Raw genomic sequence first — 26224 nt, 5'->3', positions numbered from 1 at the left:
GTGACAGTCAGTAGTCCCGTGATCTGTAAGGGGAAATACCGGGTAAGCTGTACAATCCCACACCACTTGGGGAAGGTCAAGTGGGATGATTCTGAGACTGTGTAGGTATGGGACTATATAGTTGAAGATGGCTTAAATGGATTGATTGGTACTACCTATGTCAACAAGGTGCATCTTGTTTTTCGGTAGCCCATCTGGAAAGAACTCCACAGTTAAGCGTGCTTGGCCTGGAGCAATTTCAAGGATGGGTGACCTCCTGGGAAGTTTTCCCAGGATGCGTGTGAGTGAGGACAAAGCACGCTGAAAACACTCGTGTTGGTCTGTAGGGTCAGTCATCAATCCAGGAAGTAGCTAGAGTGGCGTACCCGTGTATAAGAGCCATTAGTTCGTGGGTGTAAGGACCTAATGGAGGCTTGAAGCGGGGACATTACAAATGGTATCAGAGCCTTGACCCAGCAGGAAGTGTGGTCGACAAGGACGTCGGACCCCTTAAAGGGGGGTGATTGTGACAGTCAGTAGTCCCGTGATTCGTAAGGGGAAACACCGGGTAAGCTGTACAATCCCACACCGCCTTGGGAAGGTCAAGTGGGATGATTTTGAGACTGTGTAGGTATGGGACTACATAGTTGAAGAGGGCTTAAATGGATTGATTGGTACTACCTATATCAACAAGGTGCATCTTGTTTTTCGGTAGCCCATCACGAAAAAACTCCACAGTTAAGCGTGCTTGACCTGGGGCAATTTCAGGATGGGTGACCTCCTGGGAAACTTCCCAGGAAGCGTGCGAGTGAGGACAAAGCTCACTGGAAACACTCGTGTTGGTTTGTAGGGTCAGTCGTCAGTCCATGAAGCAGCCAGAGTGGCGTACCCGTGTATAAGAGCCATTAGTCCGTGGGTGTAAGGGCCCAATGGAGGCTTGAAGCGGGGACGTTACAGTAGCCTTTAGCAAACTCGAGCCTATGAGAAATTCGAGGAACAAAAGAGATTTCAACAAATATTGTAAATTCCATAAAGATATTAGGCATACGACCGACGAATGTCGCCAATTGAAAGATGAGATAGAGAGTCTCATCGCTTGAGGCCATTTTAAGCAGTATGTGAAGAGGGCCAGGGATACAACCAGCCCAGTCAGCCTAATAACCCAAACAACTAGGGGTTACAATCTATTCCTGTGGAAAGAGAGGACATCCTGGTTATTTCGGAAGGGCCACATATCGTAGGGGAAACCAATAACGCCCAGAAAAGATATGTGAATGAGATAAATAACGAGCAGTTGGTCTTTGCCCCATAACCTTCCAAGAAGTGAAAACTGAGGAACCCCCCATTACATTCACAAAGGAAGACGAGAAGAACGTGAGATACCCTCACGTTGATTCGCTGGTCATAACCATTCAACTCGCCAATAAGAGGATCAAGAGAGTGTTAATAGACAATATGAGCTCGATAAATGTCATTTATAAGGAGACTCTAAAGAAAATGGGGCTCAAAAAGGCCAAATTAAGGTCTTGTATGGTGAATCTTTGCGGATTCACCGGAGATAGCATTGCTAGCCTTGGCATAATCAAGCTGGCATTAACTTTAGGTGAGGCACCTTTAACTACTACTATTATGCAAGACTTCTTGGTTGTTGACCTGCCCTCGGCTTACAACATATTGTTGGGTCGACCTGCCCTCGGCTTACAACATATTGTTAGGTCGTCCACCACTCACCGGACTCGGGGCAGTCAGTTTGATCAAGCACCTATCATTAAAATTCAAAACACCAGATGGCGTGGGAGTGGTGCATGGTGACCAGATGCTGGCTCGCGATTGCTATCACATAGAGTTGCAGCATAGAAAGGGTGGTCATCAGTTAATGACGATCTTGGTAGGAGAAAACGAGAAGAAAGAAGAAGATCTTGATCCCCGAGTTAGGGATGAAAGAAACCTGCTAAAACTAATTCAAAAATTGGAAGAGGTTATTATCGACCCACGAAATCCCACAAAATGTGTGCACATTGGGAAGAACCTGGACGAGCAGCTCAAATAGCAATTAATAAGCTTTTTGAAGGTGAACTAGAATCAATTTGCCTGGAGTCGTGGGGATATGATAGGTATTGACCCTAAGATTATCTTCCATCACTCAAATGTTGATCCAAACTATCCGGTGAAGAGACAAAAAAGGAGGCCCCAGGATTTTGAGAGGCAAGGGGCACTAAAACAGGAAGTTGACAAGCTGTTAGTCAGCAATTTTATATGCGAGGTGTTTTATCCCTCATGGATAGCCAATCCTGTTCTCGTCCCGAAACCTAACGGAACTTGGAGAACTTGTATTGACTTCTCCGTTCTGAATAAGGCGTGCCTTCCACTTCCTTGAATCGACCAGTTAGTGGATGCAACTTCTGGGCATGAGCTTATTCGTTTATGGATGCATATTCTGGATATAACTTGATAAAAATGTACATCCCAGATCAAGAACATACAAGTTTTGTAACCAACATGGGACTCTATTGTTATAAAGACATGCCATTCGGACTAAAGAACGTTCGGGTAACGTATCAGCGACTAGTAAACAAAATGTTTGCAAGCCAAATAGGGCAAAACATGGAGGTTTACGTCGATGATATGTTGGTAAAATTGATAAAGAATAAGGATCATACGTCAGACCTCGCATAATGCTTTAAAATAGTAAAAAAGTATAACATGAAGTTAAACCCAAAAAAATGTTCCTTTGGAGTCTCCTTGGGAAAGTTTTTGGGATTCATAGTTAACGCGAGGGGTATTGAGGCAAATCCTAAAAAAATCAAGGCATTAATAGACATGCCATCCCCGACAAAGCCTAAGGAAGTATAGGCCCTGACAGGAAGAACGACGACACTTAACAGATTCATTTCGAAGTCAACTGATAAGTGTGTGCCGTTCTTCAACATATTGCGAGGCAACAAAAAGTTTGAGTAGACAAAAGAGTGCGAAGAGGCCCTTCAGAGCATAAAAAGACATCTCGCAACGCCTTCAATTTTGGCGAAACCAATAACTGGAGAGATGTTATTTCTTTATTAAGCCATCTCGAAAGATGCAATTAGTGCAGCTATAGTGCAAGAAGAGGGCAAGCACAAGCAACATATTTATTATGTAAGTGAAAGGTTACTAGGGGCAGAATCCGGATATCCCCCTGTAGAAAAACTCGTGTTATGCCTAGTCCATGCATCTCGCAAACTACGACCATACTTCCAGGCTCACCCCATAAAAGTGTTAACTGATCAGCCCTTGAAACAAGTTTTATCAAAACCAGATGCTACTGGAAGATTGATAAAATGGTCGATTGAACTGGGGCAGTTTGACATAACATACCATCCTCGGACATCCATCAAGGGCCAAGCTTTCACTGACTTCTTGATAGAAGGTATAAATCCAGAAGAAGTTCCACCTGATCAGTGAGACACGAAAACCTGGAAGTTATATGTGGATGGCGCATCCAACGAACAGGGTTCGGGTGTAGGGGTAATATTAATATCGCTGGAAGGCTTTAAGTTTCACTATACTTTGAGGTTCCAATTTGACGCATCCAATAACGAGGGTGAATATGAAGCCTTGATCGCCGACTTAAAGATAGCAGATGCCTTGAAAGTCAAAAATCTCATTTGTCATAGTGATTCGCAGCTGATTGTGAACCAGGTCCTCGGGCAATACCAGGCCAAAGGCTTAAAAATGGCAAAGTATTTAGAGAAAGTTTGGAAGAACTTGGAAATATTCGATTACTTTAAAATCGAACAAATTCTGAGAGAACAAAACTCCAACACCGATGCCTTAGCAAAGCTAGCCTCGGAGAATGACCTGGATTAACTAAATCTGGTTCCAGTAGAGTTGCTGAGTGAGCCAAGTATATGTGAAACTGAGGACGTCGAGATGATAAATAGCTCTCCAACATGGATGATGCCTATTATCAATTATTTACTCGAAGGGCAACTTCCAAATGACAAAAACGGGGCGCAAAAACTATTGTATTCAGTGCCTCGCTACACAATGATTAAAGGCAAACTATATAGAATAGGGTATTCAATGCCTCTACTTCGGTGTGTTCACCCCGCAGAAGCAAACGAAATCATTAGAGAAATTCATGAAGGCTTCTGTGGGGATCATGCAGGTTGGGAAAGTATGTCTAAAAAGATCATTAGACAAGGATAATACTGGCCAACGATCAATAAGAACACACACGAGTTTCTCAAGAAATGTGATAAGTGTTAGAGGTTTTCACATATACCTCACATACCGCCAACAGAACTTAGAATGATGACCTTGCCCTACCCATTTGCTATATGGGGGATCGACCTAATTGGGGAATTACCCACTGGGCGAGGTGGATCTAAGTATGCGGTAGTAGCAGTCAACTTCTTCACTAAATGGACGGAGGCCGAGCCCCTTGTCTCCATAACCTGCAAGAAAGTCCTTGACTTTGTCGTCAAGAAAATTATCTGTAGGTTTGGAATTCCCATGAAGATAGTATCCGATAATGGAACCCAATTTGATGGCAACTTGCTCACTGAATTCTGCGAGAGGAAAAGAATGATTAAAAGCTTCTCTTCTGTATTCAGGCCTCAGGAAAATGGACAAGTAGAAGTCGTCAATAAAATCCTAAAGGATACTATCAAGAAGAAGTTAGATGCTGCCAAAGGCAGATGGGTTGAAGAGCTACCTCAGGTACTCTGGGCCCACAGAACTACCGAGAAGACAGCCACGGGACACACTCCTTTCTCGCTAGCATTAGGCTCGGAAGCAATGCTTCCTGTTGAAGGGAACATATTGACTCACAGAAGAGAGTTTTATAATCAAGAAGAAAACCAGGAACTTTGAAAATTATCCTTGGATCTACTTGAGGAAAAACAAGCTGAGTCGCAAATCACCAACGCCGCATACCAACACCGAGTCACAAGATACTTCAACAAAAAAGTCAAGAAAAGACTATTCAATGTTGGAGACTTGGTGTTAAGATGAGTCATTGCAAATAAGAGAGATGCATCAGCAGGAGTGTTCAACCCGAACTGGGAGGGTCCATATGTCATCGAAGTAGTAGTTGGAGTCGAAGTCTATAAATTGGCTCGACTTGATGGCTTGCTAATAAAGAACTACTGGAATGCAGAACATTTGCGACCCTACTATCAATAAATGAATGATGTAACTCACATTACTAATGTAAACTTTAAATTTCAGTTATGAATAGAGAATCATTTATATTAAGTAATTACAAAGTTTCATTCTTTAAAAATTACTTTAGGGGAATTTATGTATGACTAACCGGAATTCAGTTGGAAATACATTGTATAATGCAAACCCATCATTTCAATTTTTTTTTTTTTGAAATTCAAAGGTTCTCGACTAAACCTTTTTGATGAAAGCTGAGTAGAACCGTTATAACTCCCTGACCAAACCTTTTTGACGAGAGCAAGGTCGAATTGTTATAACACCTTGATCAAACCTTTTTGACGAAGAAGGGATCAAACAACTATGATTTTTGATTTATAACCTATCAGACGGGAGAGGAAAATCAAAAGTTATAACTCACGTATAAAACTGAATACTAACGGTTCTCGCAAGCTAGGAAAGGACTAAACGAGGCATCATGACGCCTTGGTAGAAGTACTTAAACCTAGAAAATGGATAGATAATATAACTATTCATACGAGCAAATTAAAAATATACAAAGTGATAAAATCCTTAAAGTATATTTAAGTTTGCTTAAGGCAGATTATAACTACAATTGCGAGGCAGAATTGAGAACCGCTCGAAAATCATAAAGTTTGGTAGATTACTAACTACTTAAATAGGAAGATTACGAGCTATGGAAAAAGCCAAAAGTACTGTACATTTGATCAAAATATAGTTGTTTACATTGTGAATAAAAATGCAAGCAAATACAATTGTATTAAGTTTGAATGAAAATCGTACAAGACATTTAAGATAAGAAAAACCTAAGACTTTCTACAAACTTGTCTTTATGAAAATGCCACAACGGGCAAACCATTAAGTCATTCTCCTAAACAAAGGATGAGAAGGGAAGCCAATGAACTCGAGAAAGACCGTCTCCATGTAGCTCGAAAAAGACCGTCTACACATAGCTCGGAGAAAGACCGACTACACATAGCTTGAGAAAGACCGACTACACGTAGAGAGCCTTGATCTCTGCACATAACTCATTCCCCTCATCATCAGAAGATCCCATTTCCTGAAGTCGAGATCTTTTCCCCAGCCTCAGGGAATTCCTCAACACCTGAGAGAGGATGACGCAAAGATTTCTTGGCACAGGTTAGGGTCTTGGGTGGGCTAGATTCTCTGATAGAAACCATGCCAATTTCCTTCCCGGATCAACCTGAAACCATGCCAATCTTTCTCAGGAATTCTTCATCAGCCTGAGGAGGACCTTTGAGATCGCTCACCAGATTTATACCCTCTGGGATCACTTGTGAGGATCGGCCATGGTAGGCTACGGGGTTCCCCTGGTTTGGATTGGTCGGGAGCTCCTCAGCCCTGGAACCCATCGTTTCCAGCTCCGGATGAGGCTTGAAGTCTGTAGGGACAAATGGAAAATGGTTGGTGCATCTGGGTATTATGAGTCTGGAAGGATGAACTTCTGAATTCAGAAGGGACATTTTGGCATGAAGGAAATTTTTCATTCTGAAAATGGATCTCACTAAAGAAGCCAGAACGTTTGTGAAATATGACAAGCTTGAGCCGCCCTTTTATACACGAAGTCCAGTGACAAGAAGCCAAAGATTGAGAAATCTAACAATTGGAAGTTGTGCAAAATATGAAGAGACGATTCATAATGACTCTCAAAACCATACAACCGCAAGAATTAAAGGATACATTTTTCCAAGAAAAGATCCTGACGAAAATGTCCTCTGTAATTATTAAAAAGCTCTTTTTACTAAAAAAGAAATTTTTAAGGGGCAATTGTTACACCCCAAATTCGGCTGGAGGACACGTGTCAAGATAAAAGGAATGTGAAGCGGTGCAATATCTTTTTATGGAATAACTCATTAATTACGTAAGTATCAGAGTATATTTGTAACTCGCCGACCGTAAGGTCTTAGGCGAGAAATCAATGTACAAACTGGCACTTAGTGTATTAACGAGAAACCATATGTCACCAAAGGTGAATAGCAAGGCACTGGAGAAAAGTGACACCTACCCTAGTTTGCAATAAGCAAACTAAGTGTAAAAGTCAGATCAGCTCGAAGAACAAGTATGCGAGATGACCATCTCGCTGTGAGGAGACTTCCTATAGTTTCATCCAACTAGAAGGCGCGAGGCTCATAACCCTGGAAAGTTAGAAGCTTTCTTTATACCCGCGATCGACGTAAGACATACATTGTCGACCTCAGAAAGAAGAATTCTCCCAGCTCGCTATTGGGATCACTACAATCAAGTTTCTGTTGAGACCTATCCATATTCAACAATTAAAGACGTGTTTAATACACAATATATTTGACCCAATAAAAGCGGGAAAATTACAGCTACACGATTTTCAAAATCATACACCGCATTTACATTTCGTTATATGTAATCAAATCCCATGATTTTAGGGATAATGGCTGTAAACATATTCTGGTCAACTTTGTAATTAACTGTCGGATTATATTTTACCAGGATCTAGATTTACTACAATGTATGTTATTTAACATCCTAAATATGAATTTCTAAAACAATGTAAATTAAACACATATAAAGTTTGAGAAACCTTACAGTGGTTGCAGCAGAATTAAATGACTCCTTCCACTCAGATCTCTAACACTTGTATCCTTTCTATAGCAGAGTATCACCAAGATCTGAGCCCGAAACTCCTTCCTTGTGTTTGGATTCTTCACAGTCTTACACACTATGATTGAGGACTTACTTGATATGTGTGGGCATGCACTCAATAACTAAGGCTTGAAATTGTTTGTGAAGAGATGCTATAGTGTTTCGAAAATTGAAGAGGAAGAAGAAGGAAGAGGTCTCATCAAACTTAGAGAAAAAACTAGGTTTTTAGCTTTGGAGGCTTTAGTTGGATAATGAGACCATAGCCTTCCTTTTATACTATCTTCAATAGGGTTAGGGTTGAATTATTAGGAATAAAAAATTGATCAAAATAGTGTGAAAAATCCACTTATGGCCGGCCACTTAATGGGCCCCACATTAGTTTGGTTTTTACCATTTTTCTCAACTATTTTATCTATTTTTCACAAATACCATATTTTTCACTTTCAACCCTATAAATGCAAAAACTATTTATTTAATAATTAAAATAACTATCAAATAAAATTATCATTTATAATATTTATTAATTAGACTCCCTAAAGTCTCTTAATTAACAAATAAACCCCAAAACACTATTTCTTCACAATCAAGCCATATCTTACTGAAAAATTCATAAACTAGACATAGTCTAATTTTAGAATTATAATTGATTAACTAAAATCAATTAACTGAGTCTTACAAGCAATTTGTCTCAACTAGTATGGGGACCATGGGCCTATATAATCGAGCTTCCAATAAGCAGATCTAGAATTTACCAAGTAAATTCACTAACTTATTAATTCCTCATTCCATGCACCATAGAACTTGGAAATGCACTCTAAGTTACATAGAACGCTCTATATGTTCCCTGATATAGATACACTATTAATAATCCATTGTTATAATCACAATAATCAATGATCCTCTATAGATGATCTACATTGCATTGGGACAAAATTACCGTTACACCCTTTCAATGTATTTTATCCTTAAAACACTTGGCCACCTATAAATGATATTTTAGTGAACTAATATAATCACTAAAATGAGCGCTCTATCATTTATTTTTATTTAGCCTAGCTCGAAGGAAATCATCGTTTCACTTCTATGTCCGGATGGAAGCTATAGATTCCATATCTATGATTAGCGCTCCCACTCAATTGTACTACCATGTTCCCAAAATGTACGTATCACCCAGACCAAAAAGTAGGCTTAACTAACAAATCAAAGAACATAAATAACACTCTTGAGATCCAACCTAATCATGTCAGGATTAAGATCATTTGATCTAGGATCAACTAGGTGATATTGAATTGAATAGATATTACGGAAAATTTATCATATCTAATCCAAGTTCAATATCGATCCGTTCCAATGTATACTCCATACATCCGATACCGGTAAACTTTGCCAATCCCCTGGAAAGGACATAACACTTATCCAAGGTGTAAGTATACCTATCGCTGATTATCATGCCAGTCTAAATCCAGTGAACTGACAAATCAGGGAATTGAACTTTTGAACATATAATCATGATTATATTTCACTGTGCTGACAACACTATAATCATGAACAAATACATATGTTGTGGACTTAATAGAATCTATACATTAAATATAAACATGAAATAAATCATGTGAACCATGCAACATAAAATGATTTTTGATCTTTATTAATTAGTAAATCTGATTATATTGAAATGAGTTTTATTTAGGGCATAAAACCCAACAAACTCCCACTTGCACTAATATAAAACAAAAAGTGCATTTCAAATAATCTCAACACCTTGATATCCAAATCAAGTGTAGTATGTAGTATTCTCTCCGTAATAGGATCTGACAGGTTGTATTCAATACAATCTTTCCTCCACCATTACATTTCCTTAATCACAAAATCTTTGATATTGTGAAATTCCTCTCTATATGTCTACTTCTCTAGGGATACTGGATTCTTTACTTTTTGTCAACTACTTCTGTATTAGTCAGGAAGTAACACTAATAGTTAATAAATGTTGGAACAATGCCGAAAAAAAGTATAGAACTTTCCTTAGACTGAATAAGTATCTTTCCTGCAACTTTAACATTCAGTCTCTCTGGTAGACTTAGAGACTTTAGATAGGTTTTTACACTTCTCAAAAATCACTACTCCACCACAGAGTAATCACCATCTCATCAGTAGACTTTCTAGCACTAAGGCAAGTCTAGAAATCTGATTTGGTGTAGTCTAAGAGTATTAAGTACACACTTATCGACTAACATATAGTTCTTCTTCTTGATCTTAAGATTCACTTGATTGTCTTCTAATGTTCCTTTCCTGGATTAATCTGATACCTACTCATTACTCCCACTCAACAGCAGGTGTCTGGTCTAATGCATACTAAAGCATCTATAAGACCTCTCACTGTTGATCCTAAGGAATTCTTTCATTGGCCTTTATCTTTTCTAGAATAGTTGAAACTTTTCCTTAGATATATGAAATCTATATCTAAAAGTTGAAAAGCTTCTATAGATTTAGCCACTAGAAAAAAAATGCTTCAGCATCTTACTAAAGTAAGTTGCTTGCACTAGAGTAAGTAAATTACCAGGTATACCACAAGCCATACGTTAAGATAAACTCAAACATTTAATACTAGGAACATGAAGTTTTGTTAAGTCCATTGAATAGACTTACTAACAAAATTTCCTTTCTTGTCCTTATAATAGAAAACTTTTGGTTGTTCCATAAGAATGGTTTTAACCATAATTCTCTTGGCTTTGCTTCTTAGTTTCTTATTCTAACAATCCATTACTTGTTTAAACTAACAATGGATTTTCATCACAAGTGTCTTCCAAGTCATAACAGGGTGAGTTCCTTGAAACCCTCCCACTACGACAAGGTACCGTGACTTTCTGTCTAAGAACATAAGTGGAATTATCCTCTTCGATTGTGTCAAGACAGCAGAGGCAGTGGGACCATCTTATACAGAATAAGATGATAGAACACTTTTGGAATCAAGAAGAAAAAAATATCTGCTCTATTTTGCTACTTTGTTTTCAGACTTAGTCATTTTCTTAGAAAAGTAGTATTTGTTATAACAAACACTTTCTTATCTAATGACTATGGGATGGTCCACCCCTAATCACTTAGAATAGCTATCAGACATGCAAACCTTGGTTAGCAGTTCTAACTTTTCTTAAGATTACGATTAGGTCATCCATGAATCTAGTAATGATTTACACTAAGTACACAACCATTCCATCATTTTGAAATTTTCCTATCAGTAGGGTATTTCCTTAGAAGGACTTAGGCAACGACTAGTAACTAATCATAGAACTTATATTATCATCAATATGCAAATCGAATTTCTAGGGAGGTAAGTTTGGATATAATTCAAAAAATCAACTTAATGATCTTTGAACTGCATATCTACCAAATATTTCTCCACCCCTATCAGTTCGCAAGATCTTTAACCACTTACCTTAATGGTTTTCCACCATTGCTAGAAATTCATGAAATTTTTTTAAGCATTTGAAATTTCTTTGCATAAGGTAAAATCTAGAGTGATCGTCTTAAGAATATAACGAAAAACACATATCCACCCGTGAATGTACATCCATCTTCGAATATAGATGATCTTACTTTCAGTGGATATAGGCATATTGACTATTTGCAGAGAATCATCTTGTCAAAACCACTATGAATAAGATACAAATGCCATAGATTTATAAAATATGTGGTTATGGTCTTTTGATGACTTAGGTCTAGTTACAAGATAAAGTTCTTAGAATAGTCCAAGTGGATCCTTGTCACAGAATACTAAACTCAAATCCGCACATAAACATACAGTTTGAATCTATTGACAGAAAATGGATATTAAAAAAAACTTGTGAAAGTCATACTGTAATGTGTAATGTGTTCTAGGAAATAGAAATATAAAATTTTTATTTGGAATCTAAAATTTAAAGTCAAAGACTTAAATTTATCCAAATATACATGAGTAAACATATATATAATAGGATATTCAAGATCAAAGATTTATATCATTTCGGGTTAGAATGTCGGGAATATAATAATATGCGCCATTCAATTTCTTAAGAGAAAACAGAATGACATCATAAGCAAATAATTTATAAACTATTCATCCAATCATATATATTATTTAAGCTAATTCGAAATGAATAAGCTAAGAGGAAAAATTAAAGGATAATTTCGAATTTAAAATAAGAATCCAACGATGTCCCGATAGGCGAGAGTCAAAGTTATTCTTATTTTTATAAACTTCTTCATTGTTTCATATTGTAAATACTTGTCTAAGGTGTCATCTATTGATGAACAACTAGATGTTGCATTTACAAATATTTATCTATTGAGATCTAACACTATTATGTTTGTCTAATGGATGACAATTCATTAGGATTTATCCCATTAAAAAACAATAAGCCAAGTTAGACCAACAATGAAGATTCGAAATTAAACTACAATTAATAATAGAAAATAACATGGTTCAATATAAATTCACACACAATTCAGAAATTATTAAGCATTTAGCAAATAGGAATGACTAGTGAAAATACTAAAACTTACAATCCTAAATAATTTCTAAGGTTTCCAACAAACTGATACCAGTGTCCCATTTAGGCGAGAGTCAAAGATATCATCCATTGAATAGAGTATTCAGCTCATCTAAAATGACAAACATTCTAGCAACCTTTTATTCGATCAAGATGAGAATCCAGCATTGTCCTGTTTAGGCGGGAGTCAAGGCCATTCTATCTTATGAGTTTCTACCATTGTTTCATACTGTTATAAGTCTTACGAATAGTCGCCACCATTAGGGTGATCCATATTAAGAATAGAACACTTACAAATAATACTTATTTTTAAGATTCTTCAGTGTTAAATTGCTAATGAACGTTCATCTATTAGGGACGATTACTCACTAAAACAAGAACTATGTAGAACCAACAATGGAGATCAAATATCCATGTAATAAAGCTCATTATTTAAAGTGTATTTTCACTTAATATTTATCTTAATCTATTTATTTTAAATATATTTTTAATTTAATTAAAATTACCAATTTAGGAAGTTCTAAATATAAATTTTAATTTAATATTTATAAAATTATACTTAGATAGATCTGAAAATAAATAAAATTATTTTCCATCTTAGTAATAATTCTCAATAAATATTTCAAAAATTATTCAATTTAAGTTGATCCAAAATTAATTAAAATTAATTTTCAACTCAAATTTAATTTTCAATAAATATATATAGCAAAATTCGAAAATCCAATGTATTTAAAATTAAATACATCTTTCAAAATTTCTTAAAATAAAATAAAATAAATCCTGAAAAATTATTCTAATTTATGTTGGTCCAAAATTAATTAATAAATTAATTTCAACAGAAATATAATTCTTCTATTTAATTAAATATTAAGAAAATTATCAAATATTTAAGTATCATGAATAATCAACTTAAATATTAATTTTCTATTTAATTAAATATAATTAGAAAATACTTCAAGCAAACAGAAAATAACTATCTAGATTTTCACTAACTAATTACTTTATTTTCTAATTAAAATATGATATATTTTAGTCTATTTATTTTAATTAATCATTAATGAAAAATTTATTTGATTTAAGTTGATCTAAAATTAATTAAAAAATTAATTTTCAACTTTAATCTATTTTTCAAAAAAAAAAAAAATTCAAAATTATCTGCATTTAAATAATGTAATTTCGAAATTTAAAAAAATGATTAATAAAATAAAATAAAATATATCATTCTACCAACCTTTTGCCCAGCTCGCTACTTTTTTCGGTGACATTTTTATAGCTCTGCCCCTTTCCAGTGACTTTCCGGCGATATCGTGTACCGTTTTGACAAACGGTTGGCATGAGTGTGATCTACTCGTCGAGGTGGTCATTTTGATATACACTACCCCTATTTTCGGCGATGTTTACGGTACACCAATTTTTTTAACTACCGATTGTTAATGTGCACCGCTTAGGTGAGGCTTCAGAATCCCAAATTTTGTATATAGTCATATTATATGTCGTTAGACTCGGTTTTGAATGTAGAATGCGATGATGATAATTATTTAACCATTTGATGGTATAGGTGAGAGTAATATCTAAGATTGGACTAAACAATTGGAGCTTGAGACTTGAGAGCTTAAGATCGCCTTTTGGACAAAGTTTAACGACTTGGGAGAGGTAGGGACTCAACTTGATTATTGGACTTGATTTTTATATGTGTTGTATATCATTAGACATATTCTAAACTTTTATGATTTGTAAATTGTTTGAAAAATTGAAAACTTAATCTGCGTACTTTTCTGGACTGTTTTGGGGCACTGAGTGCCAAATATATTTTTGTACAAATATTTATGCAGGTTATGATTTATGGGTTTATCCAAAATACAGCCGTTATGCTGTCAAATTTTCTAAAAAATGAAAAGGAATATGTTCTTTTGTTATGCTTATTAATTGCCTGCTTTGGTTATACTGATGAAAGCCATGTGGATCGTGTTCGGCATATATTGTTGTTTCATGACCTAGTCTCTGTGTCATCATAGGTAGATTAAGTGTACACTCACCTGTAGGTAAAAGACCTAGAATCTATACATTGAGTGAATTAAATTTAAGCCCCGGTATTATGGTGGATATCAGATGCGACTACCCGGTTTTGGATGTTGTTTTCTATGATTGGTATTGAGAGCTAGGGGTCTAGCGGACGGTGTGATATGCATTTGATGCTTGATTTTGTAATTTTTTGTGGTCTCTCTATTTTGTTTATACATTTTGATACAGGTGATGAGATATTTTATTTTTTCAAAGCTAACCATGCACGAATTTTATTAAACCCAGGGTCCTTTGATATTAGTTGTTTTCCTACTGGCTTTATAAGCTCACCCCCTATTTTCTCCCATTTCAGAAACTCAGTTTGATGCTAGATGATGAGGATGGTACCGTTGGGGAAGAAAGTCATTATTAGTTTAGTCTTCTTCTACTCTTTAATCTTCTAATGAAATTAATTTTGTATTTAAGCTGAAATGGATGGTCTGGATGACTTAAATTAGCTATGTACTAGTTAGAAATGAGGAATGATGGATGCTAGGTATTATTTTGATATTTTATTGACTTATTAAATCTATCTATTTGGTGATTACATAACTGTGGGGATATTATTGTTCTTTTATATTGATGAGTGGTCCTGATTTTGTTACTAATATTTTCTTATTAATATAGGGGTTAATCCATTACTTTTAAATTAGTATTTTGTTATATAAATAAAAAGATCATTATAAGCTTTATCTTCCTACAAGGGTCAAAGTGTGACCTTTGACCACCCAAGTTATGGATATTACATATCTGCCACGGCTTAGGGCTCGGGTCATGACAATGTAAACTAGGTTAAAATTATTATTGGATAATGAGACCATCCTATTACTTTTATACTATTTCACTTAGGGTTAGGATTAAATTATATGGAATAAAAAATGATAAAATAATAGCAAAAATAGGACTAAGTGGTCGGCCATATAGTTGGGCTCCACTAGTTATAATTTTGCCATTTTTTAAACCATTTATCTTTTATTTCATAAATAACATATTTTCCAATTTTAATCTATAAATACCAAAACTATTTATTTAATAATTATAATTAATTATCAATTTAAATTTTCATTTATCTTATTTATTGATTAGACTCCACAAAGTCTCTTAATTAACAAATAAACTCTAAAACCTCTTTTCTTCACAATTAAGTCATTGTTTAGTGAAAATTTATAACTAAGACATAGTCTAATTTTAGAATTATAATTGATTGATTAAAATCAATAAAACCGAGTCTTACAAGCAGTATTATCTCAACTAGTGTGGGGACCATGGGCCTATATAATCAAGCTTCCAATAAGCAGTTCTAGAATTTACTTAGTAAATTCTCTAACTTATTAATTCTTCCTTGTACCACTATAGATTTGGAATTGCACTCTTAATTATATAGAGTGCTCTATATATTTCATGATATAGATACGCTATGAATTATTCATTGTTATAATCCTAATAATCAATGATTCTCTATAGATTATCTATATTGAGTAGGGACAAATTTATCGATACACCCTTCAATATATTTTATCCTTAAAATACTTAGCTACCTATAAATGATATTTCAGTAAACTAATATAATTACTGAAATGAGTACTCAACCATTTATCTCTATTAAGCCAAGCTTGAAGGAAATTATCATTTCACTTCTATGTCCAGATAGAAGTTATAGATTTCGTATCTATGATTAGCGCTCCCACTCAATTGAATTACCATGTCCTTAATCTATATGTCATGAGAAGATCCATTGGTCGACTTTAACGAACAGATTGAAGAACATAAATAATACAACTGAACTAGAACCTAACCATCTCAGGATTGAGATCATTTGATCTAAGATCAACTAGGTGATATCGAATCAGATAGATATTACGGTAAATTTATTATATATTATCTAAGTTCAATATCGGTCCCTTCCAATGTATACTCCATACATCCAACCCAAGCTTACTTTAACCAATATCCTGGAAAGGACATAACACTTATCCGATGTGTAAGTAAACTACATTGTAGATTGTCCTATCAGTTAAACTTTGTGTACTGATAAATCATAGGAATACATTTAATCACACGACATTGATTACTTTTCACTGTGTTGACAACACAATAAACAAGAATGTTAATTTGATAAGGATTTAGATGAATTTATAAATCAAACAAATGATCACATGAAACAAATAACACATTAAATAAGTAATGAAATAAATCTGTTTCTTTATTGATAAATGAATATAAAAGATTACATTGAAATAGAGTTTTATTTAGGGCATAAAACCTAACAAACAATACATTGTAGATTTCTCTTCAATAGGATGTAAACCAGAAGTTGAGAAAAATAATTTCAATCCTTGAAGTAATAGATAAACCAATCTAAACTCCCACAACAAAATAATAATACATCATTTGCAAAAGATAGATAATTTAGACCAGTCCCCTTATATCTCTCATGAAATTTGAATTTTTTATTTTCTTCAACTTTTCTCATGATCTTCGAAAGGTATTCCATACCAAGTACAAACAAAAGTGGCGACATGTCTATTTCTTTTGCAAATGCCATTATGCATAATTTGTCTATAAGAATACATTTAATTAAGTAAAATAAATAAGTTCTGAAAAAATTATCATCTCAAAACCATATAAAGCGATTATGTTAACAAATAATTTTATAATTATCAGTTAATTACCCTAGCTTAACTACTATAAAATTATTTTGACTTTGATTTATGTAAAGACCGTTTAGTTTTAATTTAGAAATTAGTAGATAATTAGGGATTTATTATGAAAATTATTTATTAATATTAAATTAATTATTTATAATGATTTATTTGAATTCAGAATGTATTTTTATGTCACATATAGAAATTTTATAATTTTGCATATTTTGTGCCCGACAACATTGGAACGCGGTGAATGGCTTTTAGAATTACATCTTAGTATTTTTAGTTTAATGGGACAATATTTTAGACATTGGGAATGTCGGAAATAGTCGGGATTTTAGAGTTTCCCAAATTACCCCTAAGTGCCTTTTTATGTTGTTTTTGTGGGAAATGGGTAAAATGGTCATTTTGGCCACTAGTCTTTTTGTCTTTAGTGAATTAATTTATTGTTAATGATCTGATTTTTATTAGTTGATTTAGCTGAAATTGTTTTTAGAAAAGCTAAGTTTTATTTCATTTTTCCAAAATAAGAAAAAAATTGAAAGAAAAAAGCTATCTCTCTCTCTCTCTCTCTCTCTCTCTCTCTCTCTCTCTCTCTCTCTCTCTCTCTCTCTCTCTCTCTCTCTCTCTCTCTCTCTCTCTCTCTCTCTCTCTCTCTCTCTCTCTCTCTCTCTCTCTCTCTCTCTCTCTCTCTCTCTCTCTCTCGTGAACCCTAGAAACCAGCTAGGGATTCAATTGTTCTTCAGCATTTCAAACATAGTAAGCAGATTTCTGTGAATCCAAGCTCTAGGTAAAGTCTCAAGCAACTCCCTTTTAGTTTCTTGATTTTAAAGAAAGTGAATTATGCATGTTTTTTATGTTTTGCTTGCTGTTCTTGTTGTCGTTGTTGGGTTATGTTTTCAGTAGTTTAATTAGGTTTATATAGAGTGATTTGAGCAGGTTTTGATTGGTAGTTTGTTGGATGAGCAAGCTTTGAGTTTTTAAACTCAAGATTGGCTCATCAATGGTGATTTTGAATTCTGTGTATGGGTGGTTGTTTTATCACTTGAAAAATGTTTATTGGGGTGTATTATGCAGGTCTGGAAAGTTTGATTGGATTTGGAAACATTTTGGTTAGGGTTTGAAGCTTTGTTGGTTTTCTGGGTAAAACCGGTTAGTTACCCAAATTTTGCAGCAGGGGGGAAAAGTGGTTTTTCAGCTTGTCGTTTCGTGTCAGTTTCAGGTTTCTAGTTAGTTTATTCCCTGCTAGTTTGGGATATTACCATATTAAGTTGCAGTAGATAGGGTTTTGGTTTTAAACCTAAGTCCCGGTTGTGATTTAGCGAGTCACTTATGCGTGTTATTATCGATGTGATTTAGGAGCCTATAAATCGTCGTGCAGTCGTTCCACTCAGGTTGACCGGCACACCTGAATTCAGAATTAAGGTAAGGTTAGTATAATATCATGCATATGTTATTACATGTTTAGCGTACATGTGTTATTGCCTGTTAGATTACATTGATAGCAGTAATAGTATACATAGAGTTATACTGATTACTGATAAATGTATGTTGGCTAAAATACTAATCGATATTGTCACATCAATATGGCTAGAGTATGACTAGCATATTGAGTATAGGCTGACTTTATGGTCGATAGTATTGTCTTATGAACGTTCTAGACTCAATACCGTGTGGGACATGGGGATTAGGGTTATGATCGGGTGTATGGGCGCCAGGTTATAACCTGGGTTAGTTGTATGTTTATGTTATGCTTTTCTTACTGGGTCTGTCGAATCACAGTGCTATTTCCATGTGTAGGTAAGTGTTGGAAATATTTTACCAGGATCTAGATTTACTACCAAGTATGTTTCATTAACATCCTAATATAAATTCTAAAACAATGAAATAAACACATAAGAGTTTAAGAAAACCTTACATTGGGTGCAGCGGAATATAATGACTCTTTCCATTCAGATCTCTAGCACTTGATTCCTTTCTGTAGCAGAGCATTATCAAGATCTGAATCTGGATCTCTTTCTCTCCTTCTTTGATGCTGAGTTTCCACAGTCTTACATACTATGATTGATGTACTACTTGATGTGTGTGGGCACTACTCTATCACTCAAGGGAATTTCGAAATTAGAAGAGAAGAAAAGAGATAGAGGGGCGGCTAGGCTTTTCTGAAAGAAACAAATGTACAAAGTCATGAGTTTCCTGAAGCCAACACTTTCTATTTATAGAATGCCCTCTAGGTTTAGGTTAGAATTGTATGGCATTAAAATAATGAAAAAATAAAATGGTAAAAGCCTATTCATAGTGGGCGGCCAGATAAGGAAATTGGGCCTCACTTTGCAACTTTCCCATTTTGTTATTTTTCATTCCTATTTTTTCAAAAATGCCAATTTTCTAATTTAACCTTTTAAATGCTAATTCTAATTATTTAATAACTTAAAAAAAATTATTAAATAATATTGCTATTTAATATATTTATTAATTTAGACATATAAAATATCTTAATTAATAAATAAACCTAGAATCTCTTTTCTTTACAATTTCACCCTTGCTTAGTGAAAATTCATAAAGTAGACATAGTCTAACTTTAGAATTATAATTGATTAATCAAAATCAATTAATTGAGTCTTACAAGCAGTATGATCTCAACTAGTATGGGGACCATGGGTCTATATAACCGAGCTTCCAATAAGTCGAACCGAATTTACCAAGTAAATTCCCTAACTTATTAATTCCTTATTGAATCCACACTTAGAACTTGGAATTGCACTCTCAGTTATATAGAACGCTCTATATGTTCCATGATATAGACACATCATTAGTTATCCATTGTTATAATCCTAATTTGATCAATGATCCTCTATATAGATGATTTACACTGTAAAGGGATTAAATTACCGTAACACCCTACAATGTATTTTATCCTTAAAACACTTAACCCTGTATAAATGATATTTCAGCTAAGTGAAATGAGTACTCCACCATTTATTTTCGTTTGGTTAAGCTTGAAGGAAATCATCCTTTACTTTTATTCGCCAGATAGAAACTATAGATTCCATATTTATATTAGCGCTCCCACTCAATTGCACTACCGTGTTCCCAAAATGTACGTATCACCCTGACCCAAAAGTAAGCTTAACTAACAAATCAAAGAACACGAATAACACTTGAGATTGAACCTAATCATATCAGGATTAAGATCATTTGATCTAGGATCAACAGGTGATATTGAATTGAATAGATATTACGGTAAATTCTAATATATCTAATCAAAAGTTCAATATCGGTCCCTTCCGATGTATACTCCATACATCCGATACTGGTAAACTTTGCCAATGTCCTGGAAAGGACATAACACTTTTCCAAGGTGTAAGAATACCTATCGCTGATTATACCATGTCAGTCTAAATCCAGTGTTCTGACAAATCAGGGAATAAACTTTCAAACATATAATTAAGATTATATTCCACTGTGCTGACAACACTATAATCATTAACAAATTCATATGTTCTGGACTTAAATGGAATTCATACATTATATAAATATATATAATCATGAAATAAATCATGTGAACCATGCAACATAAAATGGTATTTTTTTTATCTTTATTAATAAGTAAATCTGATTATATTGAAATGAGTTTTATTTAGGGCACAAAACCCAACAGTAAGGGCAAGGCTAAAGCTGAGGAATCGTGAGGACGAGCAGATGAAGATTGTACATGTCGGGACGGTTAGGCCTGGAGCGTACGATCCTCGGGACATCAGGGCTTTTGTTGTTTAGTCGCTAGGCGACAAATATTTTGTAAATGAATAGCAAACTTTTGTAAAGTATTTTGTAAACGGGATCCCGAAATGTTATATATGTAATACTTTAAGTTTTAATTAAATAAGCAAATTTTAATTATTCACGATTTTCAATAACCTCGTTGATTAGCAACGAGCTGTACAGTATGTTTAAAATCACGTTAACACGCCTATGCTAGTTAGGGTGTTACAATTTAATAGGATAAAAAGATAATAATTTCAAGAAATAGCAAAAAAAAACTTAAGATAAGAATATTACTGAGCCATAGTGCATATAACATAGATATAGTGTGTACGTATTAAATAAAAGAGCATTAATAGTAGGAACACACAAGAAGAGAATTAGCAGAGAGTACTCCCCCCGTTCCCATCCCCGTTAAGGATGTTAATCCCCGTTCTCGCGTATTCCTCATCGGGAATGGGATGGAATATCCCCTAATGGGGGCGTGGACAGGGCGGGGAATCTCTTAATAAAAAAATAAAGTTTATAATTAATAAAAAATTAAATATATAAAAATATTAACTTACATAAAAATTAAAATATTACACATTAATTATTATTCAATAAACTAATTATTATCCAAACATAACTTTAAATTCATAAAAAGAATATTAATATACTAAAATAATGGAAACATAAATTATAAATTATAAAATATTACTATAAATATAAAATAAAATACTAAACGAGTTCCCATCGGGGTGGAGAATATGATCCCCGTTCCCACCCTCTTTAACATTCAGGGACAAAAAGTAATTTATGTCCCTGCCCCCGTTCCTCATTTAGATGGGGAATCCCCTTCCTATCAGAGGCGGGTCCCTGAGGGACCCCATCCCCATGAGAAAAATGTCCATCCCTAATTAGTGGTGCCTAGCATGCCATCTAGAGGCTGTATTGTAAATGGTTATAGTGTTTCATAATAGTTATTACATTAATTAAATTATATGAGATCCAAATACTTTATTATACTAATATAATACCTCTCTAAGGGAAATTGTAATGTATCAACAAAACATCAAATATGTTATACTCATTTCCAACCAAGCTACATAATTGGCACTAAAATATTGATTTGCTACCGTTTTACTTCATATATGCAGGTGCACTGTAATCATAGCAAACCTTTTAGTTTTTTGTTTTTTGTTTTTTGTTTTTTTTTTTAAATTTTAATATTAATATGTATAGAATTTTTGTACTATAATATAATATATAGAATATTTTATTTTATTAAAAAGAAATATAAATATAAAACGTACAAAATTTGATGTAATTTTAGTGTTATATTTGGAATGAAAAATAAATATAACATCATATTTAGTGTTAGTGCAGCACTAAATTTACCATTATAGTTGAAGATGCTCTAAGTGATACTAAAAACTAATGTAATGCCTTATACATCTAAAGGGAAATTATAGTAAATGGCCCCAAATCATAGGACTATGTTAGTTTATGTCCTCATTTTAAGAAAATATATCAAATGACCCTAAATCATAACACTATGTTAGTAAATGTCCTCATTTCAAAATCATTAATTTTTTTTTTATTTTTTTTTTAGAATTAGAAGCAAATTATTTAAACATTATGGTATATCTATATTAGTTTTGTTAAAATCTTTTCTATTTAAAAGTTATGTCAGTTTTTTTAATTTTTTATGAGTTGTTTTGGGTTGTTGGTATATAGACTTTGTTGTACGGTATATTTCTATTTTGTTGTATAGTATATTATTATTTTTAGATGATTATTATTTTTTATTATGATATGTATAATATTGGTATATAATTTTATTAGCATAATAAAAATATTTTAATGTATGTATATAATTTTATTCCATGCTACATATATTTAATTATTATTTTTATATTTTTTGATTGTATGATTATTTATTTTAAATAATATTTAATTAGTTTTTATTTTATTATATACAATGGTCATGGTATATATACATTTTAATTGTGGTATATAATTTGGTTAGTATAGTATACATACATATATATATATATATATATTAGTAATCTATATTTTTTTTATTATTATTATTTGTATATATATTTTGGTGAATGGTATATGTATTTTTTGTTATACAGTATGCAATTTTTTTTAAATAATATTTAAGTTCTGTTTTCTCTTATACTTTTATTGACATGATATATAATTTTATTAGCATCCTATATATTTTTATTTTTATTTGTTGTTATTATTATATATATTTCTATTGTAAGGTATATATTTTATGTTATATGGTATATAAGTTTTATTGTATAGTATATCATTTTATTTTAGATGATACATGCATGTTTAGTTTTTATTTTAGTATACATAAAGGTGATATATAATTTTGTTAATATGATATATATAATTTTTCTTAATAATATTATATTATTTTATTTTATTTTTTATTGTAGGTATATATGTTTTCTTGTATGGTATATAGTTTTTGTTGTTTGTCATATCATTTATTTAAAAAGATATTTAGTTTCTATTTTATTATATATAATTTTTTTGGTATGTATTCATATTTTAATGGTGGTATATATAATTTTGTTAGCATGATATATATATTTTGAGTATTAATTTAGTATTGTTATAATTTCTTTGTGGTATATAATTTTATTACTAAGGTATATTAATTTTCAGTACTACGATATATCTAATACTGCTGTATATATTTGCATGATCTAATATATTTATTTATTTTTGTTACAATATAATAATATGCAATACTAAAAAAATTACATAATTCAATTTTATTATTATATATTTTTTTTAAAAAAAATATGTGATAAATGCATTTTTATAATTTTTATTAGCTAATTTATTAAATTTGGCTATTTTCTTAATTTTTCTAAAAAGTTGACATTTACTAACTTAGTTTTCAAATTTAGAGTCATTTTGCATCTCAACCCTTTTTCTAAATATAATTGTTTGTAAGTACTTGTATATACTATATATGCACGATATACATGCTCCTAAAGACTAATCTTGTTCTTATATACGGCTCTTGGAAGTTTGAAGGTTCCATTAATTGAGGAGTAACTAATATTAGGAATTGTAGAAATAGAGTAGTCATAGAAGAAATATGAAGAAAGATTAGTGGTGTTGGAGCCTTGTACGTGTTTTATTTATGATTTTCTCCTTATAGTGCGGCCCACCCTGCAGCTGGCTTTCTCTTCAAAGTTCAAACAACTAAAATTTCCATGTTATTTACATGCTACTATTGTACGGACCTAATAAATTTTCATTATACCACGCTCCAACCACTACGCACCAAGTGCATGGATGAAAATTAGGCAGGTTACACCAAGTATCCCCATCCTTAATTATACCTACTGGCGGGGTTAGAATTAAATTCTTGAGGGACCAACTATTAAAGTTTTATAGTTCAAACAAAATATTTTTTATAATAATATTACACATAAATATTATTTATAAGGGCTCGTTTGAATATAAACATTTATTAATTACTACTTATATTTAATAATTACATTATTATGTTTAAAAATACATTGTACATTTTGTAAATATAAGAGTATATAGTAATTATATATAAATTCTTACAATTTTATTTAGTAAAATAATTAGCATTTATATATAAAATTAATATTATTTAATAATTAACCTTTAAAATAAAAGAATTTAGTAACTACACATATAATTACAATAATTTTTTTTAAAATATATATTATTAATTAGTCAATATCTTCTTCAATTATTTAAAAAAGAAAAGAATCATACGTGTAAGAATTATAAATTGTTTTGTATGGAAACTATAAAATAAGATTTATAATTTCTATTAAAAAAGAGTTAATACCATTTTAGATTCTGTGTTTTGCAAAAATTACCGACTGGACTATCTGTTTTGTAAAATGATAAATTAGACTTTGTCTTTTTCAAAATGGTACAAAATAGTACACTGAGCCTAATTTTTAATAATTATATATATAACCAACTTGAAAAAAATTTAACACAAATAGATGCAGAAAAGGTATCAAATTTTGTCATAATCACTGTAAATCAGGCTATTATATTTACTTTTATATAGATAAAAAATCAGTTCAGGGTACTATTTTGTACCATTTTAGAGAATACAGAATCCAATTTATCATTTAACAAAATAAAGAGTACAATCAATAATTTTTTTAAAACACCAAATCTAAAATAATATTTACCACTAAAAAAAATATGTTACTTAATGACCCATTTTTAATTTAGAAAATTACAACAAAGTGCCATATAATATAATCTATATCTTATAATAGTAACCTTATAATTAAAGTAAGAAAATTAATATAGTTTTCTTAATTAGCTTTACCTAATATATTATTAATACTATAATTTCATAAAAAGTTGAAAGAGGGCCATGGCCACCCAAGGCCATAGAGTACCTCCGTACCTGCCTATTAATTAACAATTTACGCACGCCTGCCTCCATCTTCGTACATATATCATTTAAAAGCATCGCCAATAATATAGTATTGTGAAGAATACTTATGAGGTAAAAACTTAGGTGGAAGAATAAAATAATGATATACCATTAGAGATAAAAGAGTGCTATTTTAGAAATTTACATTGATGCCACACCATGACATTGATCCTATGTTTTTTTTTTAAATAAAAAATTAAAAGTGCAATATACATAATAGTTTAATAAAAAAAAAGATTTATATATATATATTATAACATGTGAGATCATAATTATAGCATTCTTAAAAGGTGTTATACCATTAAAGTATTTTTAGAAATAAAGGTATCGAAAATAATGTAGAAAAAAAAAATATTATATTTTCAGATGATATGGAGTTATATAACACCTTTAAAAAAAGCTACCATAGATGCTCTTATGGACGAGGCGAGAAATTTCCGTTGAAGTCGGTAATCCCCATAGAGAACCTATTAATTTATTTAAAAACAAATAAAAATAAATTATATAAAATAAAAAAAATAATATATATATATATACTTCAAAACATATAATATTTTCTAACATAAAATAAATATATTTAAGAAGTTACTAGAAAATTATAAAAACACATAAGCATATATGTATAATAACTAAATAATATTACAATATATATTTATATATAAATAATTAAAAAAACTATTAAACCAGGCTCATCGGTTGGGGTTGCTATCCCCATCCCCGCCACGGTTTAGCACTCGAGGATTAAAAATTGTCTTTATTGTTGTTCCCGTCCTGCTCTTTATTTAGGCGGGGAATCACCACCCATTAATAGAACCCGTAACAACCTACGGATAAAATTTTCATCCCTAACCAAGCAGTCATCAATTCAAACTAATCATGATATGTTTCAAAAAAGAAAATTAATAAAAACTTAATATAATGATGGTTATATATGCTTAAAGAATATATATTATATAGGGATAATTATATAAGGTATAATTTTTTATATAAAAAAA

At 32.4% G+C, this 26224-nt stretch overlaps 1 protein-coding gene across 1 annotated transcript; it reads left to right on the top strand.

Moving 5' to 3' along the window:
* Positions 1-1476: 1476 nt before the first annotated feature.
* Positions 1477-2356, top strand: LOC133030547 (uncharacterized). The gene is made up of 3 exons (XM_061103325.1): positions 1477-1723; positions 1767-1957; positions 2060-2356. The coding sequence occupies exons 1-3, from the start codon at positions 1477-1479 to the stop codon at positions 2354-2356; spliced, it is 735 nt and encodes a 244-aa protein (XP_060959308.1).
* The last annotated feature ends 23868 nt before the right edge of the window (positions 2357-26224 follow it).

This window comes from Cannabis sativa, chromosome 8 (assembly GCF_029168945.1).
Source record: "Cannabis sativa cultivar Pink pepper isolate KNU-18-1 chromosome 8, ASM2916894v1, whole genome shotgun sequence".
NCBI lineage: Eukaryota > Viridiplantae > Streptophyta > Magnoliopsida > Rosales > Cannabaceae > Cannabis > Cannabis sativa.
This window is presented reverse-complemented; position numbering and strand designations above follow the sequence as displayed.

What these genes read in the sequence shown, in the direction of transcription:
- LOC133030547 (XM_061103325.1), top strand. Translation starts at nt 1,477, where the DNA reads ATGGGGCTCAAAAAGGCCAAATTAAGGTCTTGTATGGTGAATCTTTGC. An exon ending in CACTCACCGGACTCGGGGCA is followed by an intron (nt 1,724 to 1,766) that starts GTCAGTTTGATC and finishes TCAAAACACCAG; the next exon opens with ATGGCGTGGGAGTGGTGCAT. An exon ending in TAATTCAAAAATTGGAAGAG is followed by an intron (nt 1,958 to 2,059) that starts GTTATTATCGAC and finishes AAGGTGAACTAG; the next exon opens with AATCAATTTGCCTGGAGTCG.